Consider the following 12,200-nt stretch of genomic DNA (forward strand, 5'->3'; position numbering starts at 1 on the left):
TTTCTGATAGTTCTAGACCATTGAAAGCCTCTCAAACAGTGAATTCCTGCATCACCAGCCCTTCTACGCCTTCAAAGTGAGTTATATTTCTTTGTACCCAAAATCTGTATTTTTAAGGATTTGGTTTACCCTAATCTCACAAGAGTGTCCCTTTCCTTTTTCTGTATTGTTTTCTCTTTTTACACAACAGTTGCTCTGTATTACTCATACTTGGAATTTTCTTGACTCTGATTTAGATCGAAGGTATAACATTTTTAAACAGTGACACAAGTTTAGCTGATTCTTTCAGTGTTTTGTCTTAAAACTTTTTTAATACTTATCCTTTGTTAAAATGTAATATTTTCATCCTAAAACTCTAAAAATTGACTCATGACAAAGATCTTAGGGATTGAAGGGGGAAATAACTCCAGTTACTCTAAAGCACCCTTCTTCAAAGGTAGGCATGGGATCCCAAAGCATCTTTTCACTTCTTATTAGCCAGTCTGGGATGTCTTATCTTCAATGCTGAATAGGAGATATTCTGATAGGGGACAAAAAAACAAACAGGCACTGGAATGTTGCTATTCTACAAATGCTTTGTGTTTTTCTTTCATACCAGAAGTTTATCCAAGGAGGGAAGCAAATGCTTTTTTTAACAATAAAAAAAACTCTTCTAAGATTTTTATTAGAGGAGTTCCTGATTTGCTCTTTCCAATTGATTTCTTGTCATTTGACTTTGAAATTCATTTTTCTAAAAATTTAATGGCCCAAAGTATTTTTAGAGAAGAGACACTTTTATTGTTTAAGAGTTTTGGGGGGGCTTATATAAGCATAAAATGATGTTTGGGAACTGCTATTTTCTTTTCCTCCTGTTAATTATTTTTCAGTGCCATTAAAACCAGATGACTAACATGACTAGAAAGTGAAATGGTACCGATATGAATACTCTTGCCCGTTCTCAAGATACAAATGAGCAATACCACTTGGCTGCTTAGAAAGTGAGCAAGTGATGCATTTACAGGATGAATGTTTTTCATTGCTACAGGCAAGCTGCCTTCTGTAAATATAGTAACTATTAATGGAATGCACTCTTTATGTACCAAGTCACTGTAATTGCAAGAAAGAGACGGTTTCATTGGGCATCATTGTACTGTGGCATGGTCATCTGTTCTACTGGTATGAGAATTTGAGAGTTAACAATAAAGGATGATTAGGCCCTAGAAGATCTGTCATGCTGATCAAAAATAAAAGAGGCTGAGTTATGAACCAGAACACCATTGGTTCTTCTATAATGTCCTTTTGTTACGTTTGACCCTGGTACAATATAGTAGCCAGGTGTCACTTCCTTCAGCAGAGATTTACCTGGATAAATAAATTAATATGTCAAGTTTGCTTGGTGAGCATGAAATCAGAAATGGGGAATTAAGATGGCTAATTGGCTACTTCTAAATTATACTAAAAACTTTTTGAAGACAGAAAGGAAGGTTGTTCAAATGTTCAGGCTGGATTGCAGTGAGTGATATCCTTGCTGCTTGCAGCCACAGACTATGCTTGGGCTTATCACTGACCACTTGCCTCTTTTCTTTGATCTACATTGCTACTCAATCCTTCTGATTTCCTTTGTGGCCTCTTAATTCTTGGTGCCATTATTCTATATGTTTTATTTACAGTTTTTACATTTAGGTTAATTATATTTTCCTAATTTTCATTTTGCTTTTTTATTTTAGTATAGCATATGATTTTATGTTACCCTCCATCAAAGAAAGTATTTGTCCTTTGACCGTTACCAGTTTTTCCTTTATTTTCAGCTCACCTAGAAAACAACACAGTAACACCTTACTTATCTCTTATAATCATTTTGGATGAAAACTTTTCTAAAATATGTTATACTATTTCTTATATTCTTAGGTAAAATATACTGAAGATAATTTAAGCATATCCTAATGACCAAGAATCAACAACATTATAAGTATCAGCTGTTGCACTGTGTTTCAATATGATAGTGCCCTCAGATAGTATTACAGGGCAGTTTACTTTTACACTAAAAAACTTTATAGTTCTTTATTGCTCTTTTTGTGGTTATTCTCTTCTATTTCTTAGCTCTCATTTCTTGATAAACTTGCTATACCATTTTATACATCATTTCCTGGGAAATAAAGGGTCCCTATAAGTACATAGGCTTTGGAACTGTCTTCCTGGAAGCCTTTTTTCTTACTTTGGAATCTCTGTATTTTGAAAGGTAGAGGTTGCCAGAAGTCGTACTTACAGAGAAGTGGATAAGTGGAATGTTACTGTTACCTTAAAAGTGCATGGATCATAATTTAAAAAATCAAAAGTTAGTTCTTATGCACTTTGTTGTCGAAAACATTCACTCATTGCTATGCCTGCATGAATTCAGTAGAGACTTACTTTATAAAGACAAAAGCAAACTTCAAGGGGGTTGATCATTTAAAAGAAAAAAGGCATAAAGTGATTGGTTTACTGATGATACACAACAGCATAATAATTGTCCAGTTTTTGAAGCATGGCTCTTTTGGAGTGGGGCAGAGGTAATGCTTAAATATACCTCTTTTGATATCTTTTTTTCTCTGTGAAATAATTTTCCATAATGGAAAGCATTTTGTTTTGGTATTTATACATCAGAAGAATAACAAAGACAAGTGTTCATTGGACTTACGTAGAGTTTTTATTCCTTAATTTACAGGAAGTTTACCTTCAAATCTAAGAGCTCCTTGGCTTTATGCCTTGATTCAGACAGTGAGGATGAGCTAAAACGCTCTGTGGCCCTCAGCCAGAGATTTTGTGACATGTCAGGCAATGAACAGCAGCAGGAAGTCCTGGAAAAAGTAAGTAATTTTTTATCAAAACATCTGATAAGGATATATGTAGCTCTTACTGTCCAAACATATGTCTTTTATAACCATCGTTAACTATCCTTAGCAAATAAAGATACAAGATAGCTCATAAACACAGTGGGTCTCTTCAAACACTAGTTTTAAAGAGCATTCTTTAGCTACAAAAACCATTCTGTTTAGAGATGGATCAAGACTTAAGAAATAAATTTCTATCAACAGAGCAAGTAATCTAATTGTTTAAATTATGAATGTTCAGATATTGCTATATCATATTCTATCTTGACACTGACTGACAGTTAATTCTTTGAAGAACTAAGTTTTTCTAGGTGTTTTGCATCATTTCATGCTACTGTGTTTTATTTTAAACCTCCCTTTTTGGCTCGGCACCTATAGCACAGTGGTTAGAGCGCCATCCACATGCAGCAAGGCTGGCAGGTTCAAGCCTGCCCAGGCCAGCTAAACAACAACGACAACTGCAACAACAAATAGCTGGGATTTGTGGCAGGTGCCTGTAGTTCCAGCTACTTGGGAGGCTGAGGCAAGAGAATCACTGAAACCCAAGAATTTGAGGTTGCTGTGAGCTGTGACACAACAGTACTCTACTGATCAGGGGCGACATAGTGGGACTCTGTCTCAAAAATATATATATAAATATATATATATACCAAAAACCTCCCTTTTGGTAAAATAATAGAATTATTTTAGTAGTTATTTTTTCTTCTGATTTTTGCTTCCTCTCACTTTAAAGCTAGAAGTAGTTTGTATTTGCCTACTTAGAATGAGAAATGAGATAAAGTCAGAAATTCTCCCAGAAATTGAAGTTACTCAGAAAATAATTCTAGTTTTATAATCTTAATATAGTTTTTATTTTTCATATTAATTTTTATAAATAAGACCAGCCAACATTAAAAATAGAATATTATGTATAGTGTTAGAATATTTATAATATCTATATCTAGAAAAACATAAATCAAAAATACTGATAGAAATTATTTTTCAGTGATCTATTTTAAATAAATTTATTAAATTTATGTATTTGCAAACTTTTATAAAATTGGCATTTGTTTTTTGAGACAGAGTCTCACTCAGTTTGCCCTGGGGTTGAGTGTCATGGCATCATAGCTCACAACAACCTCAAACTCTTGGGCTCAAGTGATTCTCTTGCTTCAGCCTCCCAAGTAGTTAGGACTATAGGTGCCCGCCACAGCACCCACCTGTTTTTTAGAGACCCGGTCTTGCTCTTGCTCAGACTAGTTTCGAACTCCTGAACTCAAGCAGTCCACCTTCCTCAGCCTCGCAGAGTGCTGGGATTACAGGCATGAGCCACCGCCCCCAGCTGGAAACTTTTTATAAATAAAATAAAGTTGCCACTCTAAGGTCTAGTTTGTAGGTATTCTAGTTTTCTCTAAAAATAACTCTCTTCTTCAGGATTCAAAATTATGCCAAATAGAGCCTGATAAATCTGAATTGGAAAACTCAGGATTTGACAAAATGAGTGAAGAAGAGCTTTTAACAGCTGTCTTAGAAATAAGTAAGAGAGAAACTTTACCATCTCTGAGTCATGAAGATGATGATAAGCCAACAAGCAGCCCAGATACTGGATTTGCAGAAGATGATATGCAAGAAATGTCTGAAAATCCAGACACTATGGAATCTGAGAAGTCCAAGACAATCATAGAGCCAGGTAGGTTTAATGAAGGTAAACATCTGTTAAAGCATAACTGTTTTAAAACCTCATAGTGATCAGTGACTTGTAAATAATGGGAGGTGGAGTGGATCTATATAACAGAGCTGATAATATTTCATGCTTTATTATAAAAAGCTTTAAAAAATGTAAAGTAAATGTTATGACTAGTATACAGATGCTTGAAAAAGTATACCATTTCCCTTGAGATGTATATCAGGAATAAAGTTAGCATTCTAATGTGCATATAATAAATGTTTTTGTCAGTTTTCTCACCACTGTTAATTTAGAAATTCATATAATTGTTTTTCTGTATCTGAATTTTTAATAGTTTTAGTATGTAAATAATTCAAGTACTTCATCCGCCACACATTGTATTACCTTTTCTTTGTTTTGATATACAGCTACTTACGTTGTATTAGAGTTGCCTACAATTCAGTACTTTAACATGCTATACAGGTTTATAGCCTAGGAGCAATAAACTATACCATATTATCTAGGTGCATAGTAAACTATACTATCTAGGTTTGTATAAGTGTATTCTGTGACAGGGGTATCCAATCCATGGCCCATAGTCACATGTGGCCCAGGATGGCAATGAATGTGGCCCAACACAAAATCATAAACTTACTTAAAAACAAATAGTATGAGATTTTTTTGGCAGAATTTGATTGTGTGGTTCTCGAGAGTAAACATTGTAGATGGCAATGTTGTGTCACAGTGTCATATAAAATAAACATACACTCTGGTGATTTGTATGCATGTGTAGCTTCAGCATTACAGCCTTGTACAGCTTCCAGGGCATTATCTTCCAACCTTAGACAGTTTAATTGACACCATTGGACATTACGTGTGCTCATAGTGACTTGGTGAGACAACGCTTATCAATAATATTTCACGCTACCATTGCAACATTAGAGGTGTTATGTCATTTGGAAGTCAGGTAAACATTCTTATTTGATTATTAAGATTCTTATGTGATTATACATCTGTACCTCTGCTGTGCCTCATGCGTCAGCCCTCTACCTTGCCCTGCATTGGAAGCCAAGATGTGGAAGGACCCAAACCTTGCTTTCTATTTTCCTGTCAATTAATTTTAATAATAAAAGTAAATATAGTCCCTTGTCTATTATTATTTTTTTAATCCCAACATGGCTTCTACAAAGTATCAAAAGAAAACAGAACCCCCCAAAAGAAAAATTATAGATGAAGGAAGATTGTTCAGTGAAAAGTGGATAGATGATGACTTTTTTGTCAAGGCAAATATTAAGGCACTCTACTTAATTTGTAGGGAGTTTCTGCAAGTTTTCAAAGACTGTAATTGAAAAGATATTTATGCAAAATGCTACCAAATTTGGTATGTGTGAAGAATTTTGTCATAAGGACAAAACAGAACTGAAACAAGTCTGTCTTCTCAACAAAACAAGTATTTTTAAGTTACAACTCAGATTCCTTTGTAATAAGTAGTTATGTGGTGGCATATTTAATAGAAAAAATATCAAAACCATTTACTGACGGTAAGTTTATTAAGCAATGTATGGAAAGCATATCAGACATAATTTGCCCTGAAAAATAGGGAGATATTTCTAAAATCAGTTTGCCTCACCAGATTATAGCCAGGTGAATTGAAGAAATTGGAATATTTTTCAAAAGAAGTTTGGAGAGTAAAGCTACTAATTTTAAATTTTATGCTTTAGCAATGGAGGACATCACTAATGCTAAAAATACAACTCAACTTGCCATTTTTAATAGTAGTATAGTCGACAAATAAAATGTAACTGAAGAAATGGCTTCTTTAGTCTCATTCAATAGACACAGCTAAATCAAGAGATATATACAAAGCAGTAAAAAATATATAAAGTAATTTTCTTTGTCCATTGTCAACATACCTGGTATAGTTATATGGTTCCTTGGTGATGGTAGGTTAAAAAGAGGGATTTGTAAAATTAATAAATGACGATGTAATTGCTGCCCCAAACTCACATTTGGTGAGGTATCATTGCATAGTACATCAAGAAAACATATGCACAAAAGCTGTAAAAATGGATAACAGATTGTCATTATGAATTTCATAGGATTGAATCATTGCCATTTCCAGGAATTCCTTAAAAGTATTAATGGTACAGCCAGGTGTGGTGGCTCACTCCTATAATCCTAGCACTCTGCAAGACCAAGGTGGAAGATTTCTTGAGGTCAGGAGTTCAAGACCAGCCTGAGTAAAGTGAGATTCCCCCCCCCCCCACCCAATCTTTACTAAAAATTAAACTAGTCAGGCATGGTGGTTCATACCTGTAGTCCCAGCTCCTCGGGAGCCTTAGGCAGGAGAAGTGCTTGAGCCCAGGAGTCTGAGGTTGCAATGAGCTATGATGATGCCATTGCACTCTAGCCCCATGTGATTCTGTCTCAAAAAGAAAAAAAAAAATTGGGAATTTTTCACCTAACAAATTCTGAGGTTTTTCCTCTCTTAATGAATATTCAGTTTATTTTAGTCATAAAATACTCCCTCAGCAATACAACTCAAAATAATAATTAGTTGCTGATTTAGAATCTAAAAAACAAGATGCTTTGAGCTTCAGATTATCTGTCTTATAGAAAATTATTTATTTAAAATGCAGTACTGGCTGGGTGTGGTAGCTCACACCTGTAATCCTACCATTTTGGGAATCCAAGGTGGGAGGATTACTTAAAGCCAGGAGTTCAAGACCAGCCTTGGAAATGTAGTGAGACTCCATCTCAACAAAAGCTTTTTAAAAATTAACTGGGCCTGGTGGCACATGCCTGTGGTCCTAACTACTTAGGAGACTGAGGCAAGGAGGATCACCTGAGCCCCAAAGTTTGAGGTTACAGTGATCTATGGTCACACCACTATACTCCAGTTTGGGTGGCAGAACAAGACACTGTTTCAAAAATCAAATAAAATGCAGTATTAGGGCAAGTAAAGAGCAAGTACTAGCTGGGTGCAGTGGCTCATATCTATAATCCTAGCACTTTGGGAGTTCAGGTGGGAGGATTGTTTGAGGCTAGGAATTTAAGACCAGCCTGGGCAACATAGGGAGATCCTCATAACTACAAAAAATAAAAAGATAAAAATTAGCCAGATCTGAGGTCCTATCCTAGGTGCTTGGGAGGCTAAGCTAGGAAGATTGCTTGAGCCCAGGAGCTTGAGGCCATAGTCAGCTATGATCATGCCACTGCACTCTAGCCTGAGCAACAGAGCAAGACCCTGTCTTTAAAAAAAAAAAAAAAATAGTATATGATAATGTAAAAAAACAATCTGTTTACCATGAATGTATATAGGTAATTTTTATTTGCCAGTTAAATTCTTTGGGGTTTTTTTTTTGTTTGTTTTGTTTTTTTGTTGTTGGGGAATCATTGAGGGTACAATGAGCCAGGTTACACTGCTTGTGTTTACTGGGTGTAGTCTCTCTATTAAAGTTAAATTCTTTTTATTTTATTTTATTTATTTATTTTGTCTTTTGCAATTTTTGTCTGGGGCCAGGTTTCAACCCACCACCTCCGGTATATGGGGCTGGTGTCCTACTTCTTTGAGCCACAGACACCACTCCTTTTGAGCCACAGGCACCACCCCTAAAGTTAAATTCTTTTCATGAGTATTTTCTTTTCTTTTCTTTTCTTTTTTTTTTTTTTTTTGAGACAGAGCCTCAAGCTGTCCCCCTGGGTAGAGTTCCATGGCATCACAGCTCACAGCAACCTCCAACTCCTGGGCTCAAGTGAGTCTCCTGCCTCAGCCTCCCAAGTACCTGGGACCACAGGCGCCTGCCACTACGCCTGGCTATTTTTTGGTTGCAGCCATCATTGTTGTTTGGCGAGCCCTGGCTGGATTTGAACTCACCACCTTAGGTATATGTGGCTGACGCCTTAGCCACTTGAGCCACAGGCACTGAGCCCATGAGTATTTTCTTAACTTGTTAAGCTGAGAATTTTTATGTTGATAAAGTGTTTGATCCAGTTTTAAAAAGAAGAATCCTCTACCTACTCCTATCAGTATTAAAAACTGTAATGAAATGTTGTTGCTTTCAATTTAAATAACCAGAACAAAATCATGACTGTCTCATTTATCCCAGCTAGCCATAATTCATTGAGAAGGAACAAAAATAACAGAAATAAAAGGTTAATTTTTTTTTACCTCCCTGAATTGTACATTATATATTGCCATAGACCATACAGTACTTATTACTTTCTACTTGAATCTTTAGATTTAGGATACACTATATAATGCTTACTTGATTATTGATATGAAAACATATTCAATTAATATACAGTGTAATAAATGGAAGATGTCAATATTAACTTAGTAATTTTCTTTTATTTGTTTTATTTTTTTCAGTTTTTGGCCAGGGCTGGGTTTGAACCTGCCACCTCCGGCATATGGGGCTGGCGCCCTACTCCTTTGAGCCGCAGGCGCCATTCAACTTAGTAATTTTAGCCTGATTCTTCTTTCATTTGCTTTATTTCTAATATTTGGTCATGTGATATTATGATCCATGAATAGGGCTATTTGTTCCTCCCCATCATTAACCATAGTGTGTTTCTGGTGATCAGTCAAGTTTCAGAAGCATTGTTGTAGATCACTGATTCTCAACCAGGGGTAGTTTTGTCCTCCAGGGGACAAATGGCAGTGTCTGTCATTTTTGGTTGTCATAACTATAGAAGGTGAATGCTACTGGCATCTAGTAGGTAGAGGCCAGGGATACTGCTAAACATTTAATGATGCATAGGACAGGCTCCACTCCCCTATCCTGTACAAAAACTTGTCCCATTTATAGTCAATAGTACTTGAGGTTAAGAAATCCTGATGTAGATGTAGTAAGATGAAATTATATGTCCCAGGCAAATGGTAGATTAGGTTAGAGTAAATTCCTCTCTGAACAATAGATGTCACTCTAGAAATTTTGGTTTATTAGAGCCTAATTCCCAAAATAGTGATATATTCTGCTTCCTCAGATCCTGCCAGTTTTACTGAGATTGCTAAAGACTGTGATGAGAATAAAGAAAACAAAACTCCTGAAGTATCTCAGGGAGAAGTTGATTGGCTTCAGCAGTATGATATGGACCGTGAAAGGGAAGAACAAGAGCTTCAGCAGGCATTGGCTCAGAGCCTTCAAGAGCAAGTAAGAGATATTTATATTTCCACTACTTTCTCTGTACCTGCCTTTCTCAAGAAATAGAATAATAATAATAATGCATTGAGCACTTATTATGCTCAGGCATTATTCCAAGTGATTTATGTATAGTAAGTAAGTAATCCATTAACAAAAACTTGTTTGAGGGTTGCTTTGAGGTTCAAACAAGTACTTAGGTAGTTTTTCTTTTTTCTTTTTTTGAAAATCAAAATTTAACAAAATGTATATTCTTGGTTACTTTCCATGAGTATAGTCACTGCATGCTAAAATAAGATGGGATATTAGAGATTATTCCCAGTCCAACTTTGTTTTGCAAACTATAGAAATAGTATATTACTATGATTTTATCATTAATATTTTAAGGCAACGTATTTGTTTTGGTTATTTTCTCACAATATAAATACTTGCCTACCAATTATTTGAACATAAAATTCTCAGAAATAATATCTAAAAATCTAATTTCCTAGCCAGATGTACTGACTCATTGATCATACCTATAATCTCAGCTATTCAGAAGACTCCAAGACTTCAAAATAACATAAAATTTAATTTTTAAACTTTAGTAACAGAACATTTATCTTTTCTTTACATAGTAATCTATTCTTCAATTTTTACTTTATGCTGGTTGTTTGCACTATTGCAGTTACCTGAGATATCAGATTTACAGGTAGTATTTTCATGGTTACCTAATCCTTTGCAATTCAGGTCATGTTAATGAAAATTTACTAAGACCAGAATGAATGGGTAGTTTTAGTGCTTGCAGATGATCAGATTAAGAAATCTACTAGTGCCTGTAGTCTATCTAGTAGGTAGTTTAAGACCAGCCCATGCTGTATAATGAGAGCCTGTCTTTAAAAAAAAAAAACAAGAAATCGAATTTCTTTGGATCAGTGATTCTCAGTCTCACCTGCACATTCAGATTATTATTTGGGAGCTTTAAAAAATACTGATGCCTAGATCATTCAGCCCCTCAGAAACTCTGATGTTGATGTGATTGATCTAAGGTATAGTATCTGTATATCTTTTCTTTTAACCTTAATTTTCAAAAGCTTCTTCCACTGATTCTGATGGGCAGCCAAGATTCAGAATCACTGCTTTAAAACCACTTCAGAGGCCAATTGCAATGGCTTATGCCAGTAATGCTAGCACTTTGAGAGACCAAGGCAGGTGGATTGCTTGAGCTGAGGAGTTTGAAACCAGCCTAAGCAAGAGTAAGACCATATCTCTACTAAAAATAGAAAAACTAGCTGGGCATCATGGTGGGTGCTTATAGTACCAACTACTCAGGAGACTGAGCCAAGGGGATCTCTTGAGCCCAAGAAAACCTTGGCAAGTTGATCACCCAAGAGACTGTAATAAATTGGTCTACATACAGAGGTGGTCAACATAAGGAACTAGGTCTACTATACTGACACATACATGTGGTACCTGTTTGGTGTATGAAAATTAGGTTGCCCAGGTGTGGTGGCTCATGCCTGTAATCCTAGCACTTTGGGAGGCAAAGGCGAGTGGATTCCCTGAGCTCAGGAGTTCGAGGCTAGCTTGAGCAAGAGCGAGACTCTGTCTCTAAAATACAGCCAGGTGTTGTGGTACACACCTGTACTTGGGAGTCTGAGGCAAAAGGATCACTTGAGCCCAAGAGTTTGAAGTTTCCATGACCTATGATGCAGTGGCCCTGTACCTAGGGCAACAGAGTGAGACTCTGTCTTAAAAATAAAATAAAATAAATAATTAAAAATCAGGGGAACAGAAAGAAGCAATTTGCTAACTATCCACTGTGTGCCAGGCACTTTATACAATAAGAAGAAAAGGAATTATATCATAATGTCACATTGAATGATTCTGGGTTGGCAAGCAAAATGTAGCTAACAAGAATAGCATTTAAACTCTTTTAACTTTGAAGGTTGTGTTTTAAGAGGACAGTGTTTAAAAAAGTAAACTTTTCATATCCCTTAAAAGGTCATACTGCAAACATCCACTAGGTTGTGGAGAGCATTATTAGCAAATGCTCCCATAGAAGCTGAATTTATCTTCATTCAAATAAGTTTAATCAGTACCTCTTTAAATATCTTTTTCTTTTATCCCTTTAGGAAGCTTGGGAACAGAAAGAAGACGATGATCTCAAAAGAGCCACAGAGCTAAGTCTTCAAGGTTTGGAGATCATTTTAACTACTTCTTTTCTTATTTTTTTGAGACAAAGTCTCACTATGTCACCGCCCTTGGTAGAGTGCCGTGGCGTAACATCTCACAGCAACCTCAAACTTTGAGCTTAAGCAATTTTCTTGCCTCAGCCTCCCATGTAGCTGGGACTATGCCCGCCACAACACCTGGCTATTTTTCTGTTGCAATTGTCATTGTTGCTTAGCTGGCCCGGTCTGGGTTCAAACCCGCCAGCCTTGGTGTATGTGGCCAATGCCATAACCACTGTGCTACAGGCACTGAGCTTTAACTACTTTTTTTTTTTGAGACAGAGCCTCAAGCTGTCCCCCTGGGTAGAGTGCTGTGGCATCACAGCCCACAGCAACCTCCAACTCCTGG

General features: G+C 36.2%; 1 protein-coding gene across 2 annotated transcripts in view; it reads left to right on the forward strand.

Moving 5' to 3' along the window:
• Positions 1 to 12,200, forward strand: part of USP37 (ubiquitin specific peptidase 37) — a 111,087-nt gene that overhangs the window by 86,516 nt on the left and 12,371 nt on the right. For both annotated transcript variants that reach the window (XM_012802259.2, XM_023510329.1), the window contains 5 exons: positions 11 to 76; positions 2,684 to 2,825; positions 4,263 to 4,518; positions 9,484 to 9,650; positions 11,753 to 11,813. In XM_012802259.2, coding sequence (XP_012657713.1) covers positions 11 to 76; positions 2,684 to 2,825; positions 4,263 to 4,518; positions 9,484 to 9,650; positions 11,753 to 11,813 — 692 coding nt within the window. The remainder of the gene's footprint in view (positions 1 to 10; positions 77 to 2,683; positions 2,826 to 4,262; positions 4,519 to 9,483; positions 9,651 to 11,752; positions 11,814 to 12,200) is intronic.

Source organism: Otolemur garnettii, unplaced genomic scaffold (assembly GCF_000181295.1).
Source record: "Otolemur garnettii isolate 467f Iridium unplaced genomic scaffold, OtoGar3 scaffold00013, whole genome shotgun sequence".
Classification (NCBI taxonomy): domain Eukaryota; kingdom Metazoa; phylum Chordata; class Mammalia; order Primates; family Galagidae; genus Otolemur; species Otolemur garnettii.